This window comes from Athene cunicularia, assembly GCF_003259725.1.
Source record: "Athene cunicularia isolate RWA chromosome 1 unlocalized genomic scaffold, athCun1 chr1_part1, whole genome shotgun sequence".
NCBI classification, from domain to species: Eukaryota; Metazoa; Chordata; class Aves; order Strigiformes; family Strigidae; genus Athene; species Athene cunicularia.
The window spans coordinates 121,554,556-121,571,645 of NW_020799091.1; the positions used below are offsets into that span (position 1 = coordinate 121,554,556).

A 17,090-nucleotide genomic window follows, 5' to 3' on the forward strand; every position below is an offset into this window, starting at 1 on the left:
CCCCCCCCCCCCCCCCTGCAAAGTCTGGCAGCTGGAATAATTTACAGGACAGGTTCCCACAGAGGGGTCAGCACAAGGAACAAGCCCAGTCTCTATATGGGGCTACTGCTGCGTCACTTTTAGAGAATATCCTTTTGAATCCTGATGCTCAGTTTAACCTGAAAGCATGTTAAAGCAGAGGCATGGCCTGTAACAGTTTAGTCCAACCGTGTCCATAATGCTGACCAGCAGGGCGGACTTTCAGAGCAGCTGCTCTTCCTCTCCTTCCTCCCAGCTGGAGGACTGTGTGCATTTGGTCGAGTCCTGTAAGTAGCTGCAGTCCCAGTGCCTTACGTGGAAGCTTGCCAACTTAGCCCTGGGTTCTGGCTAAGTCTTCAGGAGACAGCTGAGCCTTATTAGGCCACCCCTGATAAGGCATGCCAATTCAGTCATGTACAGAAATGTTTCATTAGCAGGATTTGTGTGGCAAGGTCTCCGAAGCTACCACTTGCTATTATGCACTGAAGATGTGGGCAGGCTAGAACAGATCACTGGATTATCACCTGTGGTGGCCTGCCCCTAGCAGGGGCCAGCTCTGCACAAGCAGCAGCTCCAGAGAGGGAAAGCCCTAGTGATGGGCTGGGATTAACTACTACAACTACGGTGGCTTCGCAGAGTCTTACTGATTAACTTTGCTGTGGAGCAAGAGAACTGACAGGCTCATGTCACAGAACTTCAGTTTGGTTTTTTTTTGTTTTTTTGGCTGTATCATACTAAACTCCCACTGTGTTACTGTCATCAAATCATGTGGCAGTTAGTGCTGCAGACGAGTGGAGGCTAACAGAAGATGACTTCTTATTAGATTGAAATTCATTCCTTTCTCTTCCCTTTTGGTTCCTGTTTAATCAGCTAAAATGAAGATGCCACCCTTGTGGGTTTTTGATGACCTTTCATGATTATTGTCAGATGGGCTGATTTAAAGCACTAATACAGGGCAGGGTATGCAGGGAGAATTTTTGATTTTTCCATCTCTATCTGGTTTAAGTGCCTATTAAGGCTGCTGCTAAGTGCTGCATCCATTCTTTTTCCCTTCCTCCTGTGGCACCAGTCCTTTCCTCTATCCTCAGCACTTACCACCAGGTTTTCCTTCGCTTGCTCTCTCAGCCTTTTCCATGGCACCATTCCCAGCTTTCTAAGCAAAACCTTCTCATAGTGATCTCTGGCCTTTTTTTGGAGCTGCTGCTCTTTCTCCTGCCTCCTCTGCTTCTCCACCTCTTTCTATGATAAAAGAGCAGTAATTTTAATTCACTCTGGATGAAGAGTATGTTAAACAATGACAACAGACTGTCATATTGGAGCTGGAGGTCCTGATCTGACAAGAAAAAGGGATCTGCATCATCTTTAGCAGTGCAGACCAGACATGACCCTATGTATTAGAACCTGTGGTAGAAAGCAGAAGTCTGTCTAGAAGATTCATCGTGGAAGATGATGGTATTTCTGGACGTTTCCTTGGGCCATGTTATCGGCATGTGGCCTTCCCTCAGCACTGCAGTTTGGTGTTACTGCAGCAGACCTATGTGGGTACCAGCAGTGCTGATGTAGCAGGAACCTCCTTTTGATGGGCCTTTATCAATGTGGGGAGGGGAGCTTTGGTGAGCTCAAGGACAGCAGCTTTCTACATTTATAAAACTAGATTGAAAATGTGTCCAAAAATGATTCTGAGTTTACACACAGGCCTTATCACTTAAACTAACCTAAACAATAGGGGAAGGATGTGGTATTATATAATTGTACAATATTACTTTTGGCTGACTCAGGGATGAAGGTCAAACATCCTAAATCACTCAATCCCAGTAGAACAGTAGTTAAAATTCCTGTAGGATTTCAGATGTGCTATCTGGGTTATTAGCACAGCTCACTTCCAAATAATACTGAAGTGGGGCTATTCCTAGGCTAGCTCCAAGGAGAAGATGCTTCTGTTCTTCAGGTGGAAAGTCATCCTTGATGTAGTCAGGCTTGTTTACTTTTAAATCATGTGTGTGTGTGACTGGTATTGTTGTGTATGCTGGAGGGGGGAGCCAAGTGGAAGGAGCAGTTTAAAAGTACACTGGACATGCTGCCCCTGTTGGGGCTTACATGGTGATACCTCAGCAGTGAATGTCCACCAGCTGAGACCTCTGGTCCTGCTGATGAGACAGAAACAGTGTGTACTTCACAGTGTGTTCAGCCCACAGCCCTGCCCCTAACGTTGCCAAAAAGGTGGTGAGTCTACGTAGCAGGTGCTTTGCTGTGGAACTCTGCACTACTCATGAAGACCTTCAGTTCACGTTACTCTGGCTGCTGACTGAGTGCTAGTGGGTAAGGGCTCTTCTTCCCTATCCCTGCTAAAGGGGAAGGAAACAGATGAGGTGTTTGGTCACCAGCTTCTGCTGCCTTCTCTCCTCTCGTCGTTTTTGCTGCTGGGCTTCCTTTTCCTCAGCCTCCTTCCTCTGTCGTGCTTCCTCTTCAGCCTTCAGCTGGGCCTTGAAATGGAAGAAGGTTAAAATTTAATTTGGCATGTGTGACATTTTTGGAAAGCACAGACCTCTAAGCTTTCCCAGTATTCCTCTAGTATTGACCAGCACCTGAAACTTCAGAAGGAAGTAGACTTTGTCACCTATGAGACATGATCTGCTGGGCAATGAACTGTGGAAGGGAAAAGAAGGAGGGACTGTTCTTTCTACTACCCATATATATATATATGTCTTTCTACTACCTATAAATATATATATATATATATATATATATATATTCGTCATAGAATTTGCCCACTCTTCTCCTAAAAAATTTAAACCATACACCAAGTTATTTATTGATAACCTGATTGCTGAAGTCAGTTCTGAATCCCTGGGCACTGCTCTGAAGTTTTACTTCTACATGCAAAGCAGCATTACAGGTGCCCAAACATTTCTGATCAAAGTTGTTTTACTTCAGTACTGGTCATACTTGGCACAATATCCTTCTCTGAATGTTTATCTCCTCCCCTTGCAAACCCCACTCTACTTTCATTTCACAAAGCTTTTGCTCTTGATCAAAGGCCTAAAGCCCACACCAACCATAACATGTGATTGCTAGGACTGTGCTTCCTGATCTCTACAATCGTGGCAACTGCAACTGAGAAAACCAAACCGGGTGCTTGTCTGTCTATTCTGTGGTTAAAGTGTTCTCTAAGGCTCGTTTCAGCCTCCTGTGTATGTGAGTGCACCTGTCTTGGTTGAAAGAGGAAATGCTGGTTGCATTAGGACCCCATTCTGAGTTTTCTAATCCTAATGCAACTTACTGTTAATGTTTTCAGTAAGATCTTAACACCCAGGCACTAAAGCAGCTCCTCTGTTGGATGTGCATCACAAAATTTGCGTATTAACTATGCAAACATTGTCAGTAGTATCTTTCCTCTTTGGCAGAGATTTGCTAGGAAGATTTTTACTAGATGAAACTGCACATCCTCAAGCTGCATGTGACCAGGCAGGAAAGGCAGGGGAGGGGAAACCCACCATTGCCAGGTCCAATCAAATGGATCTTGCAGGCACTGCCAGCCTTCCCATCCTGGGGTAGGTGTGAAAAAAGTGCTGGGGGTGGTTAGGAGGCTGCTTCTAAATTGCAGCTGCATCAACATGAAGTGTCTGCCTGTGATATAGCAGGGCTAGTGCAGTCCCTGTGTGCAAATGCAGTAGTAACTGCTTCTTTTGATGTGTGCTGGCTATCTGCTTTCTCACAAGCTGGTTTCAATAAAGGGCCTTTTCTTGGTCCCTGACTCTGGGGTTAAAACAGCATTTCTTGTAACTGGAATGGTGTGAAAGAGACTTTATTTCATTTTCCACTTCCCTCACCAATTTCTCCTCTTCTCTTCGTTGTTTGGCTTCTTCTAGTTTCCTCCTCCGTTCTGCCCGCTGAGTTGCTCTCTCCTCCATAGCTACAGAAACAGAGGACATAAGGCTCAGGGAGAATGAGCTGTAGGATAATGGCAGAAGTTTGCTGAATAAGGATGATCAGTACTGCCAGGCCCCCTATTGACCTGGCAATGCCAGCACAAAGGGACTTGCTTTCTGCTGCCTCTTAGGGCTGGCAGTGTCAGGAACAAGGAACCCATAAACTTTTATGAGATGACTCAGGACTGCCCTGATTAGATTCACACCACTCTCCTTGGTTGACAGTCACAGCCATGAGGCTCAGGTATGAAAGGAACTGTGTTCAGAGGTTTTATCCCTGTCTCCCCTGATTGAGTGCTGAGGCTCAGGGCACCTGATTCAACAGCAATTCCTGTGAGGTCTCCAGGAAGCTCCAATTGGTTATTTAAAGAGCAACTTCGTGATGGAAAGCATCCCTGCCAGTGACACACAGGTACATGGTCCCACTAGTGAGAAACTACTGCTTAATGCTTTTTTTGGGAGATAAATTGCAATGGGGTGATCTTGCTGTCTATCAGTGAAGGTGTTACAATGCTGACAGGACCACACAGAACGTGCAGTGGAGTTGAGAACTCACACTCGCTGCTTCTGAAGTCGCACAGGCTGAGCCATCTGGGGGGCACTGAAGTGTTTCAACCACAGTGGGTTTTCTCACATTTTTTTTTCTCAGCTGTCCCAGGATTCTCTGCCAATGGAAAATCATCCAGTGATAACTTATTCACTGAATTTTTTTGGATGTTCAAACAAATACACTTACTGTCTCTAAAGTGTACAGAGTTCAGGCAAATCAGAGTGAGTGATGGCTTGGACTAGGTATCATAGGAGCTGAACACAGTCAGTTAATGAAAAGCAACTATTAATGCCCAACTATCATGGCCAAAAAGCTCTGATGACTCCAAAACTGTTAATTGCAATACTATTCCAGACAACCCTTCATGCAGCCTGTGACCACCCACCGGTTGATATGGAAGAACATGACCATGGGACAGAGCAGAACCTGATCTTAATTTACTGCATGAAAAGGCTGTGCTGCACATTTAACGTGTATGTTCCAGTGTCGTCAGAGAAGGGGAGGTATCTCACAGATCCTTGGGTACTTGCTACCACAGTTTACTAAGCGTGGACTTGAGGGGCTTGCAGTGGCTCAGGTTTTACAGATGCTTGACTTGGTTGTGAAAACAGCTCACCCTCACAGCGCTGGCAGGCTGGGAAAGAGAGTGCTGAGAGTTTTACTTGCGTAATGTCATCAGACAGCAAGGCTGAGGCAAAGAAAGAGGGAAGTAGGTTGCACAGAGTGGGGATGAGCCTCTTTAACCAAGTAATAAGCAATAGAACAAGAGGGAATGGCCTCAAGTTGTTCCAGGGAAGGTTTAGACTGGCTCTTAGGAAGTATTTCTTTGTAGAAGGGGTTGTTGGGCGTTGGAATGGGCTGCCCAGGGCAGGGGGGGAGTCCCCATCCCTGGAGCGGTTGAAAAGTCGGGCTGACCCAGCGCTGAGGGATCTGGTGGAGCTGGGAACTGTTAATGTTGGGTTGATGATTGATCTTTTCCAATCTAGACAATTCTGTGATTCTGTGAAGTTTCCAAACAAGCTGTTGAGAAAAGTGTCTGGAACAGCCTTTGCAATCTAGAGCAATACCTTTCAGTATAGGATGAGCTGAGGTCAGCTGGCTAGAGGGCCTCCTGCTTTGCATCACTGCCCTTGTGTTTTCAGGCCCATGAGAAACAGGTGGACTGTGAAAGGAAAGAGTAAAGAAATTCATCACTGAATGTGGTCAAATGAGGTCAAATTGTGTGAGAAAGAAAATTATGTCTTTCTCAAGGCTGAGAAACAGGCCTTGTAGTTTCTGTTCTCCATTGTGCTGCATTTTCATCCTGAACCCCTGATACACCTTTCTCCTGCTTGAGATGGGATTAATGATTCATCCTTGTGAAGCAGCCAAGTACTCGGGGCTGCTGCCTGTTCTGAAACACCGAGGGTGACACTCTCTTTGTTCCTAACTAAATAAATCCCTGCTGGTACTGTGTGTGACGCTCTAAGTGAATCCTGTATGGATCACACGGTGTCGAGCCACTGCAGAGAGAAGGATGGAGAACTGTGGCCAGCCTGATATTACCCTTGAGGCTAAGTCACAGGTGAGAGGAAGAGCAGATAGTGCCAGCATGACTGAAGTGTGCCTGGCATATTCTGGCTCCACTTGAGTAGAAATGAGACACGCTGACTAATTGAGCCTACTTTATCAAAGGTATATACCTCAAATGGGTTGTATTCTTGCATCTGGATTGTTTTTCCTTCTTTGGTTTTTCCTCCCTGGTTTGTGAAGCAGAGCTGTTAAGTGGCTGTGCTTGTGCTGCCTCTTCTTTAGTTCTTCTCAGCCTCTGATTTTCCTGCAGTTCAAGGATCAGCTCTTGCTGTTTCCGAAGCTGCTGCCTCTGCTCCTCAATCAGACATTGCTGTAAGGCATAACGGTGCTCAAAGTGTCTACCATACACAGGAGCTGTCTTTGGACCAGGTGCCTGAAACTGCTGGGGGGCAGTGGCTGTTTGATTCCTGCACACAGCCTGGTCCTGGGCACTCAGGGCTCCATGTTTTAGGGTCATCTCCCAGGCAAATTTGGATTTTCTGTAGGAATGAGACGTATGAGCAGCATCCCAACAAGAGTGGTCTCTGGTCTGGTCAGGTTCTTTCTGTATGAGGCAAGTTTCAGTTGGCTAGGGGGGAAAAAAAAAATACAAAGAAATGAGGAAAATTTGGCATTGATTAAAACCAAGCACTCCTCTGCCCCTCCTACATAGTTAAGTGCTTCTTTAATACAAATCTAGTAAAATGCCTGAGAAGTAGGATAATCTCAGCTATATAATTTTGATCCAGTTCCTAGCCAGGGCAGAGGGGCCGTTATGCACAAAATGGGAGGCTGTGGGAAAGAACTGTTAAAGAGCTGTGTGCCGTTTCATAGGGAGGAAGAAATCCTGATCAGGCAAGAGCTCTGGCAGGAATATATCCTGACTATTTTGTTAGGGAGGACAGCTTGTTTCTCAGGGGTTAGCTCATCTCTTGGGGAATTAGCACACTCCCTTTTGGACTGTGTTGCCCCCACTCAGTGCTCAGAGAATAAAGGAAAAAACAGTTATTGAAGTGATCTACATGGCTGATCTACTGGACAGTCCCTTTTCAGATGGAAGAGAATTCTATAGGGTGCTGCTTCCTCATGTCTCTTCTCCATCTTTGATAAGTATTATCATGAAACTGATGCACAGTGAGGAATGAAGCTGTACCTTTTCTGACACAGGGTCTTTCTCTGGAGAGGCATCAGATGTAAGGTCTGCTGCCTGATTCCTAGGTCAAATCCCAAATTCAGTCCAATACTTTCAGCACAAATTTTCCCAGTACATTAGAAAAAAAATACAGGCCTACTAGGATGATATAAGCACCATAGGAAATCAACTTTTGCTGACACTTAAGCAGACAATAAGCTTGACCTGTAATATGTGTGTGTGAGCTCTCATGCTGGGATCAGGACACTGCTGTGGTCCAAGTTTTATAGACAGAAAGGGCAGGCTCTGACCTGATAAATGACAGTTTAAGGAAAGCAACCTCTGATTCTCCTCTCCTACCTCTTTGTGATGTGCATTATCCTGAAGCAGCCAGTGATGACTTTTTTTCCCCATGCATAAAAGTCAGAGAGCTGCACTGGCATGACAAAATCTCTTGTCATGCAGTCAAGCGTTATTCTTTTTTAGTCTAAGCAGGCATCAAAGATGTAACTAATCTCTCAGTAAAAGTGATCTGGGGGTGGGACACTAATTGCGACTCACACTGCATGAAAGGTTGCTCCCTGGCAGCATTAGAGATTATTTTTAAAACTCATCCATTGTCCTTCATGTTTGACTCTGAATTTTAAAGACTTCTCAACAGCTGCAGGCAGGCATTTGGGGGTCACCCTGGGAAAGATTCCTCTGGGATAACATACTCTTTATTTCAGATCGCACAAAAGAAGTACTTTGTAGGGGTACTGAGATGCCAAAAGACAAAACTACACGGGAAGGATTTACCTTGTCCTGCTGCAAATCTTGGCGATCGTTTACTTCTGCTGTCCCAGGCTTGTTCACTTCCAGCAGCCTGCCTGTAGTACCCTTCCCCAGTGCCACTGTCTCCAGCAGCTGTGCCATCTTCCTCTTCATCTCCTCCCTCCTGATCTGCAGCTCTCGTTTTTCCATCTCCACTTGGCTCCAGCGCTGCCACGCCAGAAAGCAGCAGCGCAGAAGCCGTCGCTGGTTGTGCTCCACAGACAGTTGTGTCTTCCTGAATGGGAAAGCATTTATGTTGTGACAGGAGTGAGGCTTCTGCCTGAAACAACTGCATCAAGTACAGCAGCCCAGGCCATGGCATAAGGCCCCATAACTTCCTGAGTATTTTTGTCACTTAATTCTGAAGGCCATACAAAGCTGTACAGAGTTTCTCCAAGGAGGAGTGAGAGGGCAGAAGGGATGCCCGTTATTTTGCAGTAAGTTTCCCTAGTTCACATTTTTCTGTGTCATCCTCGGGCTGCAGGATAGGTGCAGAAGAGTTATCCTGTTCCCTTGCCAGCTGCAGAGGGGGAAGCAGCAGTGTCTTACCACACAGCCTGCCAGACACCTGCAAGAACAAAATTTTCTCTGGCTGATAGGGAGTCCATCCAATAGCCTCCTTAATGAAAGGCACTGGCCAAAATGATCTCTGCTGTACAACTACTGAAATAGGAAATAACTATATTAATCAGGAATAAATATAGCACCTCATATTCTCTGGGCTCCAGAGCGAGCCAGGGTGAGATTTCCATGAAAGATGCCTATTGAGAGAGGCAGGCTTGTTGGGCAGTGCTAAATTTCTTGTTTATCTCTGTCCTCCTTTTCATCTGTGCCACAACACCTCTAGCAGACCACAGGCAATTTTCTCAGAAAGCTCCTTTTCTCCTGCTGGCTAACTGGCAAGCCCCTTTTACTGTTCCTGATCACTGTGCTGCCCAAGTACTGCTGCAGCGGGGGGAATTCCACACGGTAGGGTCACTACCTGTTTTGATCTTGGAGATGAACTTCAAACTGCTGTGTCTCCTGCTCTACTTTCTGGGCCCAAGCATAGTTTCTCCAGGCTCGCAGGGCCTTCAGTTGGCATTTCCAGTCAGCAAGGGCTCTGGCTTTTCCCATTTTAATTCTGTGCTCCAGAATGACTTTCAGCCAAGCAGAGAAATGTCGTTGCATACACTACAAAGGGAGAGTTTCAGTAAACCAGTGAGCAAGATACAGCCCGTCACACAAATGCTGATACTCTCCACCCTTCTCCTCATCTGACTTTCCTTTTTGAGACTCTTTTTAGAATCCCCACTTTCAGCAATTATCTTGAGGGTAAAAAAAAAACAACAAAAACAATGCAGAGCATGTTCAGGTCTTCTATAAAAAGCAGAAAGGGACTAGAAAGATAACATCATGGGGCTCTATGCTTTTCAGTGAAGTATAAAGGAATAAAATGGGTGAGGAACACAGACTTTCCAGAGACAGGAAAGACATTTCAAAATCTAGATGTCTAAGATGCTACAGGTAAGAACACTTCTGTGGAAAGGAGTTCACAAATATTGCCAGGGACCACTTGTGGTTTTTGTTTTTTTTAACTTAGACAAAAATCAAGACACTTCCGAGAGTGAATTTATGACACAACTGACATCTGGATTCCTACTGGAAGGAGGGTGAGCCTTTTCCCTATTGTGTAATTAGACTCGCTGCCTCTGGGAGTGATTTACATTGCACAGAACAGCAATTTGCTGTCTAATCTACCCTGTAATTCTCGCCCTGTCAATGCAGACACTGTTCATTTTGATCCTCCAAGTGGCTCAACTCACAGGACTCAGCTGTTCCCCTTTTGTCATAATGCCTTGTTTTAATTGCATTCCTCTCACTCACTGAAATCTCCAAATGGAGACATACAAAAAGGACAAACTATCAATGTATTAGCCATTTCTTTCTGCGTAACGAAAATAATCAAAGTGTCACTATTGCTTAGCTCAGCTAAGCTGTGACTTCTCACATTATTCCAGTCCTAAATTATTCTGTGGTTTCACTCAGGCTTATCTTCACAGTTTAGACTGTGCTGGAGAGAGGTTGTGTACTGTTAAACAGTAGCCAAGCTCAAATCCAGCAGACAGAGAGATGAAGTGAGCCATGGGGAGAATCAGCATAAAAGCTATGGGATTCTTCTAAAAAAAATATTAAATAATTCTAGATATCTCTATCTAGACAATAACAATGATGACTGCTCTATTAATTAAAAACATTATGTGATGGATGGCATTCATACCTGCACTCAGGGAAATGTATTCCCTTTGCTGAGACTGCCCATATAAAATTATTCAGTACAAAAAGATTGCTCTTTAATTGCAAATATTTGATATAACTGTTTAACCCAGAGCTGACCACGGTATCAGAGTAATGAGGATAAAAGAAATAGGTTCCTACTAGGAATCATTAAAGTCTGCACATTTGCCTCAAAAGAGCTGTTGCAGTATCTCAGAATATCCTACTGCACCCAGTGGAAGTGGATCCTTGGGGAACCCATTACTGTGGATGTGCTGGGAAGCTTCAACTCTTGAAGACCCAGCTCAAGACTTGCCCCAGGCCCCAGCACTTCTCTTTCTGCTCCCTGCTCCTGCACCAGGGTCTGCAAGGCAATCTTTAAAAGATCTTCCCATACACCCAGTAAGGGCTTCTCAGTACCTTTTGTGTCATTTCCCCCCTTTTTCCTTCCTCAAGGGAAACAAACCTTGCTCCACTGCCTCCTTGTATATCTGCCTATTTCTCAATTGCAGAAGCCTTTATTTTCACAGCTGTCCTGATAGCCACATCTTTTCCACAATTCTAAGAGAAACCTCACCCTGAGTACACTACACTTGAGGCACAGACATGCTGAGGATGGAAGCTCAGGATTTCTTACTCCTAGTTTTACAATACACTTTTTGCCCTGCTCTTCTACATTCCTGGTATCAGGAAGGGGGCTTGGAAGAAGTAAAAAATCCTGATAACCAGGACTTTTTAATTCAGTTTTGCAAACGGTAGCTGAGGGCAAGGTAGTTCTGAGTCTCAGATAAAGAACGGTGATGCTCACTCTTTGCTTATTGGTGTGAATCCTGCGCAGCAGCTCCTGAGCCTTTCTCTGTTTCTCATCTCCTTGCTCTTCTTTCTTCAGGACCAGGGCTGGTGACACAGTAATAGATACCTCCTGCTTCTGACTTTTTTCTTGTCTCTTCTCCTCCCTGGAAAGTGAACAAACATGCAGATCTAATACGGTGAGGAAAGTACTGTAGCACAGATTTCACTCTCTTTTGGGCCAGCCCTAAGAGAGTCAACTCTACAGCTTAGTTGTTGATTATTTAACACAGCCTTCTTAGAAAACAGCCTCTGTTAGGGCTTGGGGTCCCAGAGATTAAACAGTCTGGAGCATTTCCAAAATATAGCAGGCAGAAGAAAATAGTAAGATTTCAGTAAAGCACTTGCAATGAGAAGATTCAGGATCCCAGGGCTGCCTAAGTAAATAAATGGCATCCCTACAAGTCACATCTCTGTGACAACCCAAGCTCAGCAGAAGCAAAAATCACATCTCTGCAGAATTCTCAGCCAAGAATGCTCTTTATTCTCTCATAGCAGAGGAACTATTATTGTAAGTGCTAGACTTTCATAGACTTTCAACACAGACTTTTTTTTTTTCTGGTGTACTGGCTTTCATGCTGCATTAGACATTAACAAGGCTGGATGTGGCCACAGATTCGATGGAGAGAATGGACGGTGGGGTGGTGCAAACATGCTGCTACTTTGTGATTCAGTGTACAAAGTGGTAATGGCCGAGGAGAGGCCACTAATGATAAACTCTGCTTTTGACGTTGGTAACAAAGGAATAAAAGGTTTGGGGGGAGTTTGGAGACAGAGGAAAAGCAGATGTTTCTAAGTGTTCTTCACATGGTTCTTTCTGTGCCCCCCTCTCCCTCTTACATTTTCCATGCTTCTGCCATGGTGTGCCTCTTCTCAGCCATTGCCTTTCGCATCTTCACCATTTCTCTCTGGATCTCCTCCTGCTCCTTTTTGGCCTTCAGGGCCTTCCTTCTGTCCTCCTTCTGTGCTTGGAGCCTGGCCTCAAACAGAGCTGATTTCTTCAGGGACTTTTCTTGTCTCTGAAGCTCTAATGCCTTTTGACGCCTCATTCGGTTTTCTTTCACCTGGGAAGGAGGAAATCAAGAGAAAGTCAAAGCAGATGCCAAAGGCTAAAGAATTGGAGGTTCACTGTACACAGACAGGGTGAGTCACAACCCACCTTTCACATGAAGTGAGAGACCCTATCCATAGCTGGCACTGACTGGACTGATTCTGCTCTCAGACCAGCAAAAAACTCCACTCAAGAGTGTGAGGTTAAACCAGTGTTACTTGATGGGAGCAAACTCAGAACTGACTGCCACGGTGGCTTTTCCTATCAGTCTTTGGAAAGGGGGAAAACCCAAACAGATGTAGTAAAAGTTGGCTGTGCAAGCTACTGTGAATGGCTAACATGCACATGGAAACACAGTAATGTTTCAGCTAAACTGTGGAAGAGTATCCTCAAGTCAGAGCCTCCAACTCAGAGATTATTGCAGGTTGGGAAAGAATACTGGGGAAGTATCACTGAGTATTTACTCTAATCCTATAATCCTCCATTTTATTCCTTTTAACTGCACTGCCTTGCCTGCTCACCTGCTTGTGTCTAAGCTCCATGATTATTCGTGGATCTGCAAGTTTTTTGTTTTCCTTGATGTCTTCAAGTCTAAGGTCTTCCATTATCCCACAGTTCACATCTTCACTCTGCAAAAGATGCTGTAGGTATTCTTGGACAGAAGAACCTTCTAATTCATGTTCCAGATAGCTGCACAAGTCTGAAATGAATAAACCCCTCTGTCTCAGATCACAAAGCCTAATGTAATTAAAGTGATCACTTTCCCAGACTGTGAATGCATTTCTGATAAAAGCAGACACACTGACTGCACTCCATTTATCCCCAAAGAGTCTTAATCAGTCTCCCATTGAACACACTAGAACAGTAACAACCTTTCACCCATGTTTTACTGCCTTGCCTCTGAGCATCTCAAACAGCTGTATAGATTTGACAGGCCTCACAAATACCCATAAACAAAAGAAATAAAATTCCTCTTTTACAAAGGGAGACATCGAATGGTGATGAGGTGCATTTGTGCAGCCCTACAGCAAGCTGTTGTGAGAGCTGGGGGACCATCACCTCTGATAGTGTTTCTCCCGAGCCCACTATCCTGGCCTGAAAGCAACTTTTACCTCTCAGTCTGCCTACCTATGAGGCCTGGCTCCCTTCCCCAGCACACCCTCAGAAAGGAAGTCAGAAAGTTTGTTGTGCTCTCACCATCAAACCGCTCATACTTCAGAGGGGCTGCCGAAGGCTTTTCCAGGACAGAGTCAACTTCCTCTTCTCCATTGCTTATCAGCTCTGGCTGCAGTTTGGACTTCATCCAGCTCCTGAGCAGCTCCTGGGCTATCATAAGGAAAGAGACTGATGATATCACTTGCTTAAAAAATATATGGGTAAGCATAAACTAGCAAGACTGTCTATGGGATAATTATATAGCATGCTGGGAAGGCTGTTTGAAATGAAAGCTGATCTGCAACAGAAAATGGAATAATGCTAATAGTTCTGCTCTCATCTTCTTGATTTATAAAAGAACAGGAAGAAAAGGTGGCGCTTTTTCCTCTGTCACATATGTCACAAATGAATTCTTCTCCACTTCATTTTTCCTACAAGATTCTGTGGACATTTAGACCACTTGTGTGATTATTACAGCATTTATTAAGGAGATGGAATCCACATGAGGTAATTCATAACTCAGATAGCTTTCATATGTTTTACCACTGCACTTGCAGACACAATTTTCCACACGTACAGCCAAGGTTGTTGTATATTAAATACAAAAAGAACCACTGTTTGGACAAATGTTTGCTTCGTATGTACAGGTTAACCTTTGCAAGTACCACAGCTCCAGGAACAACTGGTGAGTCTAGATTACAAATCTGTCAGGTGGCAAGCTTCACCAGGGACTACCTGTACTCAGAATTAAGACTGCAACTACAGGAATGCACCCATGATGGAATTGGTTCTCCTCAGTGAACTCAAATGCCTAATGAACAAGCGGGTACAAAGTCCTTCAGCAGACTTTATTTGCATCTCTGCTCTTCTGTGGAAAAACTAAAAAATTCCTTTTCCAGAGTCCCTGCTCAAAACCAAGAGCAGCTAACGTGGCTGCTGCCTCAACAAACCACCTAGCCTTGCCACATGGGTGGCCAAGCTGTTCCTGAAGCAGAACACAGGCATCAGGAGCAGCCCCACGAGCAGCTGAGCCATCTGTGCTATGAGGACAGGCAAAGAGCAGGGGTCTCAGCAGCCACTGCAGGGCAAGTCATCCCATGTCAAGGCACACAGGTGATAGACGGCGGAGCAGCTGCTCCAAATCTCTAGTTCTAACACAAAATGAAGATGCTCCCATTGAGTCCTGGTATTACTAAGGCAATAAAGCCTTTAAAAAACTTCATTATAAAGGTTTTTTTTGAAGAAAACATAAATCTGTTTATTGTCCTTCAAATCACTTTTGTTCTCTTTCATAATCTCTCAGGCCAGCTCAGGAACAAGGAAATATATCTGATAACAGAAGAGAGAAAAACAGCTTATCACTTGGGAAAAAGTTACTTATTTGACTGGGAAATGTGAGCTCCTCATAACTGGAGTAAAAGAGTTTGGTACTTCTCCTATCAATACCTTTCTTTGCAAAGTGGACTACATGTAGTTAGTACCATTAAGTATTTTAAAAATGGATTACAGATAAAAGACTTTCAATTGAGCTGGAAACAATCCTGAGGGATTGGTAGCTATAAAAAGGGAAACCCTAGCAGAGAAGAACAAACAAAAATAACAAAGAAATATGAGAAAAGCAAGCAACTTTTCCACCAACTGCAAAGACAGCTCCTTTTGAGGCACTCTGCTGTATGATGCATCCACAGTGAACTGTAAGCAGACAGGTGTATTCGGTGCTATTAGTTGAATCTCTGATGATTCCAAGTGAAAAAGCTTCCTGTATTGAAGCAGATGCCCTTGAGATGTTTGTTCACTCCACTCCTTAAGGCTCACTTTTGAGTCTTAAAAGAATGGTTAACTCAGTTTTTAAAACCCTGTCTCCTATCAGCTTTTTACATTGCAGATGTACTTCTAGTACTGATGGATGATAATTTCCTATTTATTTTTTTTAAAATGTTCCACAGTTTTATTTTCAAATTTCAGTAAGCACTTGTGGCTGCAGGCATTACAAAGGGAATATTTAGTTAGCTAATTAGCAAGGAAAATTTTGCATGGGAATCAAAGCTAAAGCACACAATTATTCGTAGATGTGAAAGTTACACAGAGCAGCTCCATTTTCACATCTGGCCTGCTATCAAAAATATGTCAGGTAATTTCATCTGGTTTATTATAGCCCGCTAACTTGCATTTCACCATACAGCGTGTCTTGAAGGGCAAAATTCATCCTCATTTTGACCTGAAATCTTCAGGAGACAGAGAGTTTATCTTTCTCTTAGCTATGCTAATTAAGATCTACCTTAAACTCCAGAATTTGATTCTTATGCCTTTCTCCATTAGATGAAAGAAATGTTACTATGAACGGTTTCTTACAGTCTCAAGCTTTGCAAAAGCCTGTTCAGACCAGAACCACAATGCTGGATCAAGAACAGTTTATTTTAGGCAGATGGTGGCAAGCAGTATTTCAGCTCACCTTCCTCACAGGCCTCATGATCTTGCAGCTGTTCCACTGTTTCCAAACTTGTCACAGGACCACGAGGCCCCTGTGGATAACTTGACTTCTGAAGGGAAAAAGCTTCAGAGACAGGATACTCAGAGGCTTGGTCCAGTTGCTTTAATTTAAAAAAAGGAAAACATTTCTAAGGATTGTTGGATATTAATTTTTAAACTTTCTATATCCAAGTTTGTTCTTCAGAGAGAGCAAACATCAGTAGGAATGTAACACAAGATAACATAGCTGTTAAAAGAAGCAATTTCTTTTGAAACACATTTCTCTGCTCAGTTAACTGGATAAATTTGACTTAGAAATCATTAAACAATAAACATTTATTTGGCAATTAGTGCCACAGTGACTGGAGAACATATAGGGAGAATGCAAACACCCAGACCCTGGGGGCTGGATGGAGACTTGCTGAGCTAGTCCCCAGCAACCACCAGCTATAAAACTCAGTATCAGCATGTTGTCATAACCAGGCTGATTTTCTGTCCCACATTCTCTCCGAGATGTGAACGGCCCTGGGGTATCACTATGTGTTTTCATATGTAACACCTGCCCCCCTGACAACCCGCATTTCTGCGGAACTTCCTTCCTTTGTGCTAGGGCAACCAGAGCTGCATCAGGAAGCAGATGCACACTCCAACCAGCTGTAAACACCAGGGCACCCAACGAATCAAAACAAAGGGAAATTCACCCTAGAATTCATTTTTCTTGATCTCAGGTGGTTGCAGATGCAGGAGATAGTGCTTTGGGGTAAATGTCTTGTTTTACTTGCCCATGCATACAACCTGCAGTAACTGCTCAATGCAAAGTCTTGGGCGACCCACGAGGTTTACACATAGCAAGAAGGTACCTTACTCTTAGCTAGTGACGTTACCTCACCTTGATCCAGCGTTCCAAGTTATCAAATTTCAGCTGGAAGCAAGAAAAAAAAAAATGTTGCAACCACCTGCCTCTTTTTGTTTTGTGTGGTTTTTTTTTTTTTTGAGGCAGTTTAACGCCGCCAAGCTCAGCACCCTTCACTTGAGCGCAGCACGGACTCCCTAGCCCTTAGCACGTCAAACGGCCGCTGCTGCAACCCACACACACCTGGGAAAACTGTTTTCCGAGCCTGACCCTGCTCCTAAAAGCGCCTAGGACCCCTCGGAGCCGTCTGGCTGGGCGGCAGCCCCTCTGCCCCACCGCCATTTTACCCGCTGGGGGCGTGGCAGGCGCGCGCAGCCCCCCATCCCAGAGGGCGCGCCCTGATTGGGCAGCGCTCGAACAACGGCGCGCCCCAGCGCTCCCCGCACCGCGTCCCGCCAGGCCCC

General features: G+C 44.5%; 1 protein-coding gene across 1 annotated transcript in view; it reads right to left on the reverse strand.

Annotated features, from left to right (window-relative positions):
- The window catches only part of CCDC191 (coiled-coil domain containing 191), a 20,261-nt gene extending 3,293 nt beyond the window's left edge, over positions 1-16,968 (reverse strand). Inside the window, exons 1-14 of the mRNA XM_026847043.1 lie at positions 16,870-16,968; positions 16,663-16,695; positions 15,757-15,895; positions 13,347-13,475; positions 12,671-12,849; positions 11,939-12,162; positions 11,058-11,205; positions 8,976-9,166; positions 7,979-8,228; positions 6,180-6,637; positions 5,565-5,659; positions 3,849-3,931; positions 2,400-2,501; positions 1,114-1,257 (exon numbers count right to left, since the gene is read on the reverse strand). Of these exons, the coding sequence (XP_026702844.1) occupies positions 1,114-1,257; positions 2,400-2,501; positions 3,849-3,931; positions 5,565-5,659; positions 6,180-6,637; positions 7,979-8,228; positions 8,976-9,166; positions 11,058-11,205; positions 11,939-12,162; positions 12,671-12,849; positions 13,347-13,475; positions 15,757-15,895; positions 16,663-16,695; positions 16,870-16,968 (2,274 nt within the window). The remainder of the gene's footprint in view (positions 1-1,113; positions 1,258-2,399; positions 2,502-3,848; positions 3,932-5,564; positions 5,660-6,179; positions 6,638-7,978; positions 8,229-8,975; positions 9,167-11,057; positions 11,206-11,938; positions 12,163-12,670; positions 12,850-13,346; positions 13,476-15,756; positions 15,896-16,662; positions 16,696-16,869) is intronic.
- Between the last annotated feature and the right edge of the window lie 122 nt (positions 16,969-17,090).